A 16,603-nucleotide genomic window follows, 5' to 3' on the forward strand; every position below is an offset into this window, starting at 1 on the left:
CTGGATCAAAACATGGGATTATGATGCCATTAGTGAGATTAAGTTGCAGGAGGGGCAGGACTGGCAACTCAATGTTCCAGGGTTCTGTTGTTTGGGATGTGATAGAATGGGAAAGATTAAACAGGGAAGGGTGACATTAATAGTCAGGGAAAGTATAGTGGCAGTGTTCAGCCAGGCCAGACTGGAGTGCTCATCCAGTGAGGCCATATGGGTGAAACTGAGAAATAAGGAAGATATTACCGTTAATGGGATCATATCATAGACCACTCAGTCCACAAGATTTAGAGAAGATGGTATCAGAAAGGATCTGCAAGTGTGCACTGGGATAGCTTATTTTCCGATGAAGGTGTACTTGGTAAGTGGAGCCCTTCAACAGTGAAATTTTGAGAGTATAGAATGTTCCTGTCGGTTAACAGGTTTAAGGAACCTTGGTTTTCAAGAGATATTGAGGCCCCGGTTATGAAAAAGGAGCTGCATAGCAGGTACAGTATAGGCAGGAAGGAGCAAATGAGGTATTTGAATGGTATAAGAAATGCAAGAGAACACTTAAGAAGGAGGCCAAAAAAAAGACATGTGGTTGCCCAAGCAGACAAAGCGAAGGGGAATCCTAAGGGCTTCTACAGATGTATTAAGAGTAGCAAGAATAGTAAGGGACAAAATTGGTCCCCCTGGAAGATCAGAGTGGTAATCTATGCATGGAGCCAAAAAGAAATGGGGATGATCTGAAATGGACATTTTGAATCCGTATTTAGTTGGGAGAGAGGCACAGAGTCTATGGATGTGAAGCAATGCAGTGGCGAGGTCATGGAGTCTATACAGATTACAGAGAAGGAGGTGTTTGTGGTCTTGAGACAAATTAGAGTGGATAAGTCCCTAGGGCTGACAAGGTGTTCCCTCAGACCCTGTGGGAGGCTAATGCAGAAATTGCAGGGGCCCTTGCAGAGATATTTAAAACATCCTTAGCCACAGGTGGCTGCTGGAGGATTGAAGGATACTTAATGTTGTTCCATTGTTTAAGAAAAGGTTGAAGAATAAGGCATGAAATTATCAGCCAATGAGCCAGACTTTAGTGGGAAAGTTATTGGAAGGTATTCTAAGGAATCAGATATTTGGATTGACAGGGACTGTCTCGAAGGAGTGGCCAAAAAACTGCAACCAGCACAAGACTGATGTTGCTGGTGAGACAGGGAGAGGAACGGCATCTCACTTCACAAGTTGCATCATATTCAAATCATGTGATCTCCACTGAAAGCAATGGCACCACACATGTTCTTCCCGCAAAGCTAGCTTTCTAGAGAATCCAGAAGAAGAAACACACTTCATACAATGAACCATTGAAGAAGCAAAGTTTGATTCAATGGCCTCTCACAGAATGTGCCGCAATTTTTTGTTTGTTAGGAGCAAGAATGTAGAGATATAATGAAATCAGTGGGGATTTAACCCAGCATGTTAGTGCGTAGCAACTGGAATGCAGACAGACCCAAAGGGCCAGTCAAGTTTGGATTGCCAGATACCTTTAAGTTGTGCATGGTCCATGATTCCTTCCCATGGCAATCAGTTCTTGCATCAACTAAAGGAGTTATTTTTTTCCTCGTCTGCTGGCAGAATCACAGCTCTCCCAAAGCTTTGTAGTTGCTTGATTTTTCTTCTTTGCTGCTTGGGGGGTCTCTGAAAACACAAAGGATGTAAGCAATCCACAAAATTTTCTCAGACTGAAGGAAAAATGTTCGAACACCTCTTGTACCTTTTTAAACTAGCAAATTGTTCATTCATTTATTTGAACAATTAAGTGAAAGCATAGGCAGAGTATTTCCTTTCTGAATTGATGTGGGTCTCCCAATGACCACCTGCCCATTTGTTTTGTTCCTTCAGGCAGTCAAGGCCTTTACCTCAGTAAGCAGCAGCGTCTGCTTGCTAAGTATCAGGCATCAATGATGATTGCACTGCTGAAATACTTAGAGATAGTTCAGGTAGGTCTTGACGAACATGCAAGACAAGTTGTGTAGATTAAACCTATAATATTTGAATATCCTCTGATTGGGTGTCTGTGCTTGTCTCCTCCCTTCTCAGGAATTCCTATTCTTCCTACAGATCCATTGGCTGGCCTGGTGGAATGTCGGTGATCAGCAATGTCTGCACTGCTGATAGCAGGAATGTGGTTGTGTAGACCAATACTACCAGGAAAATCAACAAACCAGCAAAAATATAATCACTTTATTGCAGAAACTCAAGGCAAAAAAGGAGTATGAGGGCAAATGTAATAGGCAGGCTAGTTTTAAGTGGAATACTTTTTCACTCTTTACCCTACGACAATGAAGAGGGATGTAGAGATTGATGTCTGGATTTTAGAGTTAAGTTGTGGTGTGTGATGTAGCTGTGATAATGTCATCTACATCAGTGCACCCTGGAAAAAAATCAGAGGAGATAAAATGAAAGGCCTAGTTAGAGTGGACGTGGAGAATGTGTTTCATATAGTGGGAATTCTAGGACCAGAGGGCACAGCCTCAAAATAGAAGGACATCTCTTTAGAAAAGAGATCAGGAAAAACTTCTTTAGCCAGACCTGGTGAATCTGTGAAACTCATCACCACAGACAGCTGTGAAGGCCAAATCATTTGGTATATTTAAAGCAGATATAAGTTCTGCAAGAAATAAGTTCTTGATTAGTAAGGGTTTCGACAGTTACGGGGAGAAGGCAGGAGAATGGGGTTGAGAGAGATAATAAATCAGCCATGATGGAATGGCGGAGCAGACTTGATGTGCTGAATGGCCTAATCCTGCGCCTATGTCCAATGGTCTTATGGCCTTATAACTTTTGATACTGTATGATATTTGATTTTTGCTGCTGCACATACACCGAAGAGTTGATCAGAATCAGGTTTATTATCACCGGCAGGTGATGTGAAGTTTGTTAACTTAGCAGCAGCAGTTCAATGCAATACATAATCTAGCAGAGAGAGAAAATAATAATAATAAATAAATAAACAAATAAAACAATTATGTATATTGAATAGATTATTAAAAATATGCAAAAACAGAAATACTGTATATTAAAAAAAGTGAGGTAGTGTCCAAAGCTTCAATGTCCATTTAGGAATCGGATGGCAGAGGGGAAGAAGCTGTTCCTGAATCGCTGAGTGTGTGCCTTCAGGCTTCTGTATCTCCTACCTGATGGTAACAGTGAAGAAAGGACATGCCCTGGGTGCTGGAGGTCTTTAATAATGGACACTGCCTTTCTGAGACACCGCTCCCTAAAGATGTCCTGGGTGCTTTGTAGGCTAGTGTCCAAGATGGAGCTGACTACATTTACAACCTTCTGCAGCTTCTTTCAGTCCTGTGCAGTAGCCCCTCCATACCAGACAGTGATGCAGCCTGTCAGAATGCTCTCCATGGTACAACTATAGAAGTTTTTGAGTGTATCTGTTGACATGCCAAATCTCTTCAAACTCCTAATGAAGTATAGCCGCTGTCTTGCCTTCTTTATGACTATATTGATATATTGGGATCAGGTTAGATCCTCAGAGATCTGGACACCTAGGAACTTGAAATTGTTCACTCTCTCCACTTCTGATCCCTCTATGAGGATTGGTATGTGTTCCTTCATCTTACCCTTCCTGAAGTCCACAATCAGTTCTTTCGCCTTACTGATGTTGAGTGCCAGGTTGTTGCTGCAGCACCATTCCACTAGTTGGCATATCTCACTCTTTTACGCCCTCTCGTCACCACCTAAGATTCTACCAACAATGGTTGTATTGTCTGCAAATTTGTAGATGGTATTTGAGCTATGCCTAGCCACACAGTCATGTGTATACAGAGAGTAGAGCAGTGGGCTAAGCACACACCAATGAGGTGCGCCAGTGTTGATCGTTAGCGAGGAGGATATATTATCACCAATCCGCACAGACTGTGGTCTTCCAGTTAGGAAGTCAAGGATCCAATTGCAGAGGGAGGTATAGAGGCCTAGGTTCTGCAACTTTGACCCTCTGTTAGTATGAAAGATCTTTCATCTGTAGTCTGTTTTCAGTTCAGGACTGCCCAGAAGTTATGTGAAAGTTTCAGTCCAAATTCTGGTTCTGAGCATTGTAGATGAGGTCATTATTGGTTTATTGAAGCCTCTATCATTCTTCCTTATTAAACCAGGTGTATTGGAGAAAGCATAGCATCACCTCTACTTCCTTAAGAGTTTACAAAGATTTGGCATGACTTCAACAAACTACTATTGATGTCTGATGGAGAATATATTGACTGGCTGCATCACAGTTTGGTATGGCAACACCAATGCCCTTGAATGGAAAATCCAACAAAAAGCAGTGGATAAGGCCCAGACCTTCACAACCTCCCAACCATTGAGCATATCTACATTGAGTGTGGTCATAGGAAAGCAGCTTCCATCATTAGGGATCTCCACCAGCCAGGTCACGCTCTCTTCTTGCTGCTGTCATCAGGAGCGTCGGGACTCACAGCATCAGGTTTACCTCTCAACCACCAGGCTCTTGTACCAAAGGGGATAACTTCACTCAGCTTCTCTTGCCCCATCACTGGGATGTTCCCACAACTTATGAATTCACTTTCAAGGACTCTTTTCATCTCATATTCTTGATTTTTTTGCGTATTTATTTTTTATTATCATTTCTTTCTTTTTGGGTTTACAGCTTGTTGTCTTTTGCACACTGGTTGAGTGCCCAAGTTGGTGTGGTCTTTCATTGATTCTATTTTTTTAATTTTTCTATTATGGATTTATTGAGTATACCCATAAGAAAATGAATCTCAGGGTTGTATATGGTGACATATATGTACTTTGATAATAAGTGTACTCTGACCTTTGAACCATTTGATCCACTCCCATGGTGGGTTCCTTGCTACAAGCTATAATGTTGTCACTCCTGCAGTGGATTGAGTAAGGTGGGTTCACAAGTGTACAATCAGTGAAATGAATGATGTTAGTTTCCCTACCAATGTCTGAGAAGCGATGTTCACTGTTATCTGGGTTAGATGGATACTGACTGGGGTTTGAGCAATGTACAGTTGGTTATATTCAATTGCACATTCCCTGTCTAAGTGTGGCAATTGCTTATCTATGCAGAATCGCAGTCCTCCACACCAAGGATGAAGAATCCATCAGCAGGATTTTGCTCTTATATCCCTTGTCACATTTTTTTATGGCTTTCTGCAAATGTTGTGTGAAAGTGCAGAAACTATTCAGATATATTTGTAGATACTTCCTTGAGTACCGCTTCCTGCGGAAAGCAATGTCAGTTTATGAAAGACAACCTTATTGAAAGTTAAAGTTGAGTTTATTGCGATTTGCACAAATACATGTGTGCACAGGTGTAATGAAAAATTTATTTGCTGAAGTATCACAGACCCATAGCATAATATATGCAACATTTCCAAGAACTATATAAATTCAATACAATTTTTACAAGAAAGAACCTCTTTCATTACATTGTATCACATGCAGATATAGGTGGAAATTGCAGGGTATAAGGCCTGGTTACTGCATGTACAGTTAGACCTGAAATCATCAAGGAAGTTGAGTTTTTTTTTGTGATGGAAGAGAGACCGGTTGAAGGTATAGTTGCAGTGAATAGTCAAGATTGGTTGGGTAGCCAGGAGGGTTATCCAGTTGCTTTCCTAGTTTTATCAGGCAATAACCTGGCCTTTTTCTAGTCCTTGACATTCCTGCTTTTGTAATTGCACGTAAAAAGCAAAGCTAGGCACAACTTCTCATCCAATAGTACTCCAAATACCCAAGATAAAGTAGTGTGGTGTTACTGGCTTGGCAGACAAACAAATGGTTTCAAGCAGTCCATATTCCTGGATTTCCCTCTATAGGAGCTCTTTCCTTGTGGTCCCAGTGCAAATGAGTTTGAGTTTCCCTTTCAGTGACTTTCAATTTGTTTCCCTTCAGAATCATATCATGGAAACACAGACAATCTTAAGCTTGCATTAGAGCATTGCTTCACAATATTTTCCATTCTGTTGTTCTTACACTTACATTAAATGTCTTCAAGATGTTTGCTCAAGCTTGTCTTGTACAGTTTTAAGCGACTGCTCCTGCAAGTATTCTGTACTGGTAAATCAATCATTGTATTTACTGTTCCATTCATACACTACACTGACTTTACATTGCATATTAAGGCTGGTGCAAAGTGGAAATTAATGAGGACTGATGCTAATCTTCCAAAATACCCAAGTTATCTCTAATTGTTTTAATGTGTATGCTGTGTAAATAGTTTGAACATGAACGGTCATGGGGTGTCGCGATGAGTGTGCAGCGATTGGAACATCTGCCTTTCTTTGACACTGGGTGATTTCTGATGCAGATTTACCTGTTGAGCTAAGATCTGGGGTGTTTGCTCGCTTGGGTTTACTGGTCATCCGTCACACTGGGTTGTTGTCACACGACCTTCATTGGCTGTTGCAGCTTGATTTGCCAGTGGCCGATTAGAATGGACAGTAGTATAAATTTAAGAAAAGGGTCAAGTTCTTCCACTGTACTTCATGTAAAATATTATGGATCCGCGCACCCGGTGAGAGGCCTGCATTGTAATATAAGGTAGATACAGTCAATGGACATCGAATTTATAACGCAGTCTCTCTAGGACATGTGTGTCCACGCATTTCTCCAATTGCACAGGACGTAAACATTTAACAAAGTCAAAACTTCCTCGAATTTGGCGAGGGGTCAGAGGGATTTAGATTTCTCTCAAAATAAATCAAAGCGTTTTTTTTATTTGCTAAGTTTCCCAGTTCACAAACGCACCCCAGATTGTCGAGAAACTTAATCGTGAAAGAAAAGCTGGAAGAATCGGTCGTGGGAGCGGGCGAGGAGACTCGATGCAGTAGCTGCGATCTGAACTAGCGCTTTATTTTTAGGTTTATTTTTTATTCCAAATGAATCAGTCAGCTTTTTTAAAAAAAAATTAATAAACAAATTTGCCGCTTCGCCCATTTTGTTTGCTGTTTGGAGCCTGTGGTTTTATTTTCCTTTCCCTTCCCTTGTTTACTCAGGCAGTGGCGGTATCATTCCGCTAGTCTGGCGAGGGAAGCGCCTTCTCGCCCGCTCTCCAGTCTCTCAGCACACACAATGTGAGTGCGGGCTCGGTGCTCGGAGCCAGCAGACAGCCGATACCGCGCCGAGTGCCGCCGCCTGCCCGTGCCCGTGCCCCTGCCCGGCAGCCTGTCGCAGATCCCGCCTTTGGATGGCCGCGGACGGCATCGCCAGCCCGCTTCCCGCTACCATCGGGCACCTTTCGCCAAGTTTCGGCGGCGTCTCTTTCTCCTGAAGACTTTTGTGTGTGAGAGCTGGTGTATGTGTGTTGTTGTTGTGTCTTTCTTTCTCTCTCTCTCCCCCCCCACCCCCTCTCTTACCCTCACATATTCCCCCCTCTCTAGTAGTTTTTTTTTGGTCCCTCCGTTGGTCGGAACTGGAGAGGGGATTGTGTGAGTGAAGAGGGAGATCCGAACATATCTGTGTCTGTTCGTCTGTGTGTGTGTGTGAGAGAGAGAGAGAGAAAGAGAAAGTATCCGTGGGAGCATTGAACGGGTCGGTGTCACCATTGCGATCGTCTGAAGGAATATTACCATAAAACAGAGAAAATGGGTTTCAGTCATCTCGAAGGGAGTGCAGTAAAGCGTCCGAAGTGGGTTTGTTGAGATTTTTGATTTAATTCAAACAAAACAAAGAACCCAATACTTTTTATACAAACATTGCAATTTATTCGAGGCTCAAAACAAAAAAAAAAGAAAGGAAAGAAACTTGCCAACATAGTGCAGGGGGAGGTTAGGATGGGGGATTACAACATGCCCCCAAACCCGAAGCATAGCGCAATCGTGGAGAGGTTGAGGCAGAGGATTGAGCTGTGCCGCCGGCACCACGCAGTCTGCCAGGTCCGTTACGAGCAGAACCAGCCGCAGCGCATCGAGCAGGAGCGAAGGAACAAACTCGCTCTGCACCAGAAGTACCTGGACACACGTAGCAAGAAGACCCCAAAAGCCAAGCAGCAGCATCACGAGGGCAGCCGGGCCCCCAAAAACTGCGATAGCGAACAGACCCAGGGACCTAACTCAACCAGCGAACACAGGAATCTCACTCTGATCGCTGTAAGTTTGTTTCCTTCACTCGCTCACTTTGCCTCTTTATCTCGGGGCGGGCGGGGGGAAGCGACGCGATTTGGTGGTCAGTTTGGAATTCTCTTTGTTGTTGTTTTTGTTCAGAAGAATTGTGGTTGGATCAGCAGCTTTTTCCCTTTCGAAATGTTATCAGACTTTGAAAAGTGTCTTTTTGCAAGCTGTTTGTTAGACCTTCCTTACAGTGATTTGCATGAAAATGTCATCTTGCATTAATCGCGATTCAAAATGTACTCAACTTTTAAAATGGCTCTGTGCATCACAGTTAAGAATCTAGATTTTAATTTGTTTTAAGTTTCCCAAATGTTATCAGAAAAGCCAGGTCTATTGGTCTCCTTATCTCTCTTTGAAACAATAAGCTGTGTCCTTTATGAAGTGTTCATTCTTCGGCGTGTAACCCAGTCTGTGGTGAACTGAATGACCCTTGCATCTCATTGGGAGAAATAGCCAACCAGCCATGTAATCAATACATTGAATTTGATGAGCTGACCAATAAGTGATTATTGGTTAATTGCCAAATAGGAGAAGAATTGCTTTGATTTAATGAAAGATTGCTGTACAGCCTTGAATAACATTCAGTGGCAGCTTGTTATACAGAATAACAAATACCCTGTAAAATAAAATAGTTTAAGTTTGGGGTGATTTACATTTCATAAATTATCTTTAGCTGCGAATGTAGTTTGAAGCACATTCCTAATTATACATTAGCGTTTGTGTGTGAAAATAATTGTCCGTCAATTGAAATCTTTGAATGTTTAGTGTCTGATCTGGATTAAAACTTGTTGACAGTGGTATTTCTGCTGGCTGTGTTGTGGGAAAACGAAATTGCTGTATCCCTTTCTTCATTGGTCTGTGTGTTGTTACTTGTGAAAATGCTGATCCTACGTGTATGGCTCTACAGGTGCCAGTTGCCTTCTATGTATTACCTATGGATACTGAACAACCAAGGTATTGTTATTAATGTGAGCTTTGCCAACGAGTGCAAGTAGATATCTAACTGGCAGCTGCAGGGGTGCAGCATGTTATCCTGATGTCCTTGTGTTTGCACTTCAGCAGGAGTTGCTAGGCGATGATCAGTAACCTGAATGAGTTTTCCTTTCCATACTCTGGAGGTACTGAGGTCAATTAATGGCAAAGGGTTAGGGGCTGAGAACAGAAAGCAGATTAAACCAGGGCTTTTGTTGCTTAGCATTGCCTTAACTATGCAATAGATTAATTTCTGAGTAGGGTCCGATTAAAATTGTGATTTTTGCAGAAATTGTGGATTCCAAAGCATTCGGCAACCTTTTGATGCATATATTCAGTGCTGAGTGCGGCTCCTTTCATCTCTCTCTCTCTCTCTCTCACTCACTCACTCACTCACTCACACACACACACACACACACACACACACACACACACACACACACACACACACACACACACACACACACACACACACACACACACACACACACACACACACACACACACACACACACACACACACACACACACACAGTCTCTCTGTTCAGGATGCCTAGACTGGAAAGGAGAGAGAGAGTGTGACAGCGAGGGGTGAGTATCTGTGCTTGGTCATTTGCGAGCAGAAAGAGCAATGGGAATTGCAGGTGTTTTTTTTCAGGGATTCAGTCCTCCCTGCCACTGTGGGGGGAGATCCAAGGCCAGGATACCTGATTCCAGGCTGCATCACTAAGTGTTAGTATCACAGCCCTCCCATTCAGGTGTGAGAGGAGGTAGCAACATCTGAAATTCTCACCCCTTCTGGAACATGAGTGGTGAGTGCCACCTAGCCCATTTTTGGGGCTCAGTGAAAAATGATGTCTGAAGGATGGCAACTGGCTCTTAACGTGACCCACAAATATAACATCATTATCAGCAGGTAGAACATATTTGAAAATGTAAACAAGTAGTCTGCGCTGTAAGCTGCTTCTGTTTTCCATCTTCTCTGACTCCCAGCTGCCTGCTTTTGAAACAGAAATGCCTACTGGCATGTGACAATTTCTGTTGGAAAATGGCTTTCAATTTGTGCTTCTGTCTATCTTGTGCCTAACTCAGATTTTTGAGCTCCATCTGTATTTCACACAGGCCTTACTTTGAGCTGATAGGAGTGTGAGTGAGTGAGTGAGTGTGTGTGTGTGTGTGTACATAATGCTACAATTCACAAGCAATGATAGCATCTCAGATTGAAATTCAGTCTTCAACAGTTATGAACTTTAATTCAGTGCTTTGATTGAATTGCAACTTTGATCTCAGTCCCAGTTACTTGTTTTTGTGTCATTAAGTAATTAGAAAAATCACTTTCTGAAATAACTCTTTATTGAAACCTTCACAAACAATAATATATGTTTCAATTTACAAAACAGGAAAACTGTATTTAGGGATAAGAAGAAAATAAATAAACATTAAGGGTAGGAATTATTTGCTGCATGTTTTCAGAATGTTAACACATGGCTCATTTAGGGGGTGGAATCAGCACTCCACACAAAAAATCCTACTTAAGTGAAAATTCTTTAAGCTTGTAACAGGACACTTGTGTGATAACTTACCACCCTATATTGCTGTCACCACTACCATCAGGGCATTGGTCTAATGCACCATTGCTCTAAGCTGCCCCTCCAGATGCAAGCTAAGTCAGCAAAATGAAAAGTCAACAGTTTACAGCAGTTTATTTTACACTGTTAAGTGGCTGAAGAGTGGGAAAAAATATAATGCACATCATTCTACTGAAGTCTGAACGATGACTTTCAATATAAACAGACATGATCGTCGTTATTTTAGTATGACTTAAGATCTTGATCTTCTAGTAGGAGGAAGATGAGCGCTCCACCATTAAGGAAACCAGGAACATTATCATTCAGGTAACAAAATCGAAAAGGAAAGTGATACAGAGATTTCCTGTAAAGGAAAAAATATCTATTTTGAACAATATTACCAGATCTTAAAATATGTCTTGCTGTCAATCTGAGACAAAACAGATATATAGGAAGAATTTACTGAAAATTTTGATTTTTCAAAGAAGTTTGATTCAGCATCTATAGCTCTCTGGGAGCTGCTACTTGCCTTCAAGTGAAGAATACTTTCTAAACTTACTCTTTAATGCCCTGCTCTAAGTTTGCGATGAGGAGCTTTTATTTTGAATTGCCTATGAGTAGAAAGAGTTTATCTGTATATAACCTGCTGAATTTCTCCAAAGCCTGTTGTATCACCCCAAATGTCTAAAACCAAGTTTACTGGCAATGGTGACGCAGGAGATAGTGTTGCTTCTACACAACTCCAGCAGTCTGGTTTGATTCTGATTTCCAGTGGTATCTGTGGTGAATTTGAATCCAGGCACTCTGGTCTCCTTCCACATCCCAAAGATATGTAGGCTGGCAAATTGATTGGCCCCTATAAATTGCCTGAGGGGGGGGAGAGAGGGGGGGAGAGAGGGGGGGAGAGAGGGGGGGAGAGAGGGGGGGAGAAGCTGTTCCTAAAACAATGTGAGTTCTTAAATCTCCATCCTAAATCTACTCCTGGCTGACTGGTGGAGATACATCTCTAGCAAAGGAGGTGTAAGGCGCTCCTTCCCTCCGCTAGCCTGCAGGTCATAATACTTTCTAAACTTACTCTTTAATGCCCTGCTCTAAGTTTGCGATGAGGAGCTTTTATTTTGAATTGCCTATGAGTAGAAAGAGTTTATCTGTATATAACCTGCTGAATTTCTCCAAAGCCTGTTGTATCACCCCAAATGTCTAAAACCAAGTTTACTGGCAATGGTGACGCAGGAGATAGTGTTGCTTCTACACAACTCCAGCAGTCTGGTTTGATTCTGATTTCCAGTGGTATCTGTGGTGAATTTGAATCCAGGCACTCTGGTCTCCTTCCACATCCCAAAGATATGTAGGCTGGCAAATTGATTGGCCCCTATAAATTGCCTTTAGCTAAGGTGGGCGGCAGAAGACTCAGGGGAAAAGTTGATGGGGGTGGGATAGAGAGAGGTTATCAGGGGAACAGGACAGAATAGATAGGATGGGCGGAATATCTTCTGCTTGTGCTGTAAGGAAATATGATATATCGATAAGTGGTAAAAGAACAAGAGATGAATTGATAGGCATGAGAGAGAGAATAAATCACAGGGTACAGGGAAGTAAGGAGAGGGTGAATGGGATTATTCTGCTAGGAGCAGCTATAGACCCAGTATGCTGAAAGGCCCCTTTCTGATACAGTGCAAACCAGGTTTGTGCTTTTTAAATGCAAATTTAGCTCTTTACACCATGTTATCATTCTGGGTGAAAGGGTAATTATGCTGAAATAAGTCAAATCACATGCTCAACATTTTAGTAGTGCTGTGTGATTCTAGCAAAGTCTTGAGGTTGCAGCAAACTCCTGAGTCTAAAAATACAAAGCCACTTTTGCACGTATTAATACACCCTGCAGAGCATAGATTTGATTGTGAATACTCACAGAGGCTCCTAAATTAGTTATAGGAATAGAAAGTGTCAGAGATGATAAAGCATTGAGAACCGAAAGATCTTGTATTTGAGTAGTAATTTTGAAAATGGCAAAATTCATTGTGTTTTGGAAGCCAATAATGCACAAACATAAAGCAGCTAATTTGCACTCTCACCTGTTTTAGTTGAAGGAGGTATGCAGATAGGAACATCTCTCTGGTTTTAGCATAGAAACCCAAGTGCCTAGAATTTCATTCCCTTTCAGTCATACTAAAAAATGCAACATAGTAACAACACTAGATTGGACAGAGCTTTTGAAATACATTTCAATCACAGAACTAAATTTTGGTGGCAAATTAAAATGTGCTGTTGATATGATACGGACCAGGACCAAGTTTCTAGAGAGGCAAATTATAATATTTTAACAAATAGACAGTTGTAGTTTATAAAATCATCCAAAATATAATTCTGTAAAAAATACTACACCATTTTGGGACAATGCAAAGTGTTACTTATGTTATACAGTAAGTGTACAGTATATACACTACATGTTATACCTACAATAGACACATTGAATTTGTGACTCTGATGGGATCCTACTACCTACTGACCCAAACTAATGATACAGTGAATATTAATCAGGAGCTAGCTCTCTCTCCACCCCAATATTATTATGCTAATACTCTGTTAGAATAATTGTTTTATGTGGGGAGAGGAGTTGCAATAAAAAGTACTACAGGCAAATAAAATCAATAATCTTTAATGGAAACATAATGAGCTGGAAAATTGCAATAACACATAAGCATCTGAAAAGAGAAAATAAGTTTTCAATTACTTGTTCAGCAATTTCCCTGATCATATTTTGTGAAATGTGTTTTACTGCTTGTGCAAGTTGTATCAAATGTTGCCTTGAGCATTTTCTAATCATAAAACTCTCTGTTTTATCAAATTGAGTATAATAAAGTTACGTTCTCTACCTGTTGAATATGAATTTATATTGCTGATTGATTAGAATAGAATATTATTTTGAGAAATATCTATGGAATTTTAATACATGTGTGAAACCAGATGGTTATTTAGTAATTGTGTATTTATTAACTTGAATCTGAGATAATCTTGAACCAGACTTAAGATTTCAGTTTTGTTTCATAGAGGCTTAGAATTTATGGTTGAAAGACAGTGAAACTGTTAGCTTTGATGATTATTACACCATGAAACTGACTGCAACTTCGGGATTTCCGCACATGTGTATGTTAAGGCGGAAATCCCAAAGTTCCTGTCAGTGATTCAGCTTTTCACCGCCATGAAAGGAAATCAGTTGAAATAATGATAATTTTGCACATTTTCAAAGTAATAATATTAAGTACCCTCAGAATTATTTTATTGTATGAGATATAAGTGGGTTTATTAATGTATTATATGCAATAATTATTGCTTAACAAATCTCTAAGACCTTCAGTCAAAATATATGGATTTTATCCATGTGAATTGCCTCCCTCAGATACATATCTTATAATGAACTTATTCTCTAAAAAATTGTTCGGCATTTCGGCCTGCATCTTAAACTTTGTGTATTTTCAAAATTTTGTTGGTTTGAAGTTAAGACCATGAGTTTTCATTCCTGTTTTGCCTGTAACTTTCAAAGTGATTGGTTGTACATCTAGCTTAAGAACATTGCAATTGCTGGTCACCAGAGACCCCTTGGAAATATCAGCTGATAATATTTCATGTGCGAAAAGGAAAGCCCATTATGTATACTTTTATATATAAAAGTCTGTATAATTTTAAGGACGGTTTGCTTTGGTGTCACTGGCAAGCAGTGTTGCTTCCCATTGACCAAAAAATCTAGCCCGTAATCTCTAAATTATTGTCCTGCAAGCCTTTCCAGTTTTGTTTGATCACTTTCAGGTAGCCATCTGTATTGATTCCTTATGGGATCTCCATAAAATGTGTTTTTTTCTTACTACATTTCATTTTAAGAAAGAAAATATTGTAAAAGGAACAAGTTAAGAGTAAGTTGGAGTGGGTTAAATGGGAAGCATTAATTGTCTGGTACAATCTTTGTTTCAAAATGCCACCAAGCAAACATTTTCATTTTGATATCCATTGTGATATCACACCTGTGTAAACAACCCGACAACCGAAGCAGTCAGCTACCACTGAATTGAATGCTACATGATATTTTTATTTTGTTTAAATGTTTTCCATTTGGAGGTCACCAGAAACCATCTAACTTGTAGTGCAAGCAGATAGGTATCTCCTTAGTAAATATACCCAGAGTAAAGATGAACATTGCAGATGCAATAAGGTGTTGACATTGAAGTTAATTTGTACCAGGGACAAAGAGGAACTGGTGAGTGCTGGATGTTGTTTTGAAAACAAAGGAGCTGACTTTTGTGCTACAGTTCTGTTGGTAATCAAAGCACTTCCAGTTGATCTTCAAGAGAATTCACATACTCCTCTGTGATTAGTTCACATTTAATGAGTCTGGAGCTTAATAGTATTAATTATTTAACAAATAATCTATTGCATCCAGCATGGTTTATGTACAGGTAACATAGATTGTGTGCTATGTGGGGGTTCATGTGAAGTTTATTTATGGCAGGTTTATTAAGGTGATCAAAACGGTAAAGTGCTTTTGTTTAAAACTTGTCATATTCTACATTCTTTATTCTTCGATTTTTTGGCAAATCTTGGTTGTTGTCACCAGTAGATATGTTGGTAGAAGATTATCATTCGGTGTCTCTTCATCCTGGGATTATGCGGTTTAGTCTGACTATGTGAATGATCCTTACTGCCTTCTGATTCCGATTTGAGATTCATCACTGGTTTATGCCAGACAGATAGCATGAACTCTGCAAAATGCCTAGATTTTTTTTTCATTATTAGTGTTTTAAAGTTGGAAAAGCTGGAAGATCACAGCTAATCAAAAACCATTTCTGGAGACTAAAACAAGAGTTAACATTTCAGATCAACTAATTTGGTAAAGAAAATGAGCAATATTGAACCAGTGATCTATTGGCAACATGAAACTGGGCTCTCAGAATTACAGTAAAATAAATTGCTTCTTTTATTAAAAACAACATAAGTTTGCGAATATTTCTTTGCTGCTTTCAAAATGCCATTGACGTCTAACCAAGGTGTGGTTGCAGTTACCTACAAGTACATCTTGCTTCCTTAAATATAGGGTTTTTCAAGTCTTTTATTGTGGCCCAATTTTAGTATATAAGCTGCAGTGTCAGTTGGGATCAAGTATAAAATCTGGAATCTCCTTGGCATTACCAGTAGTCAGTTTTTAAATAAAAACTAAAAGTTGATATTCTGTCAATTCAAAATAGAGAGAGCTTTATCTCTGCAGCTGGCCATTGTCTGAAAGGGCCTTATGATGGTGTTAAGTGTCCAGAATGGAAAACTGTTCCTTGACTTAACACTAATAGATCAAGCGTTGATGAAAATGTTAACAGAAAAATAATTTGTTCATATTTAACTTGACTGAACACATGAGGGATTAAATCACCATAACAGGAATTAAACACTCAACACATCCCTCAAATAATTATGAAAAGCTCACATGATTAAATTCTGTCTTATTTTAAAATACACATTGAAATTAAATTTCTTGGTAAAATGTGGGAAGGTGTGCAATTGTCTTTATTAAAAACAGTGCCTCCTGATAATTTCATCATACCTTACTACATACAATCCCTGAAAATTTACTCGTCCTGTCACTTGTATGGATATAATCTGCTTAATTGAATCCACAAACACAAATGGCTAATTTGGTAACGTTTTCCCTTTTCATTAATTTGCATCCATTTATTTACGTGAGTGATCGCTACTTGAGTTTCTGGTGTTGGTTAAATTAAGCTGACAGCCCTTTAGGTGAAATGACAGTCAGATACACCATATTTTATGAGATTAAGAAAGCAGCTGTAACACCTCCCAATGGCTCAATTGATAAAGGGAGTGTGTAGCTGAGCTGTATAACCAAAAGGCACTCGATTTGATTCCCAGTCTACATTGAGTAAATGGTCTCAC

The 16,603-nt window shown here is 40.1% G+C and overlaps 1 protein-coding gene across 2 annotated transcripts in view; it reads left to right on the forward strand.

Annotated features, from left to right (window-relative positions):
• Positions 1-7,009: 7,009 nt before the first annotated feature.
• The window catches only part of maml2 (mastermind like transcriptional coactivator 2), a 356,799-nt gene continuing 347,205 nt past the window's right edge, over positions 7,010-16,603 (forward strand). For both annotated transcript variants that reach the window (XM_073043295.1, XM_073043296.1), the window contains exon 1: positions 7,010-8,105. In XM_073043295.1, coding sequence (XP_072899396.1) covers positions 7,791-8,105 — 315 coding nt within the window. In that variant the 5' untranslated portion in view covers positions 7,010-7,790. The remainder of the gene's footprint in view (positions 8,106-16,603) is intronic.

The sequence above is a fragment of the Hemitrygon akajei genome, chromosome 4, assembly GCF_048418815.1.
Source record: "Hemitrygon akajei chromosome 4, sHemAka1.3, whole genome shotgun sequence".
NCBI classification, from domain to species: domain Eukaryota; kingdom Metazoa; phylum Chordata; class Chondrichthyes; order Myliobatiformes; family Dasyatidae; genus Hemitrygon; species Hemitrygon akajei.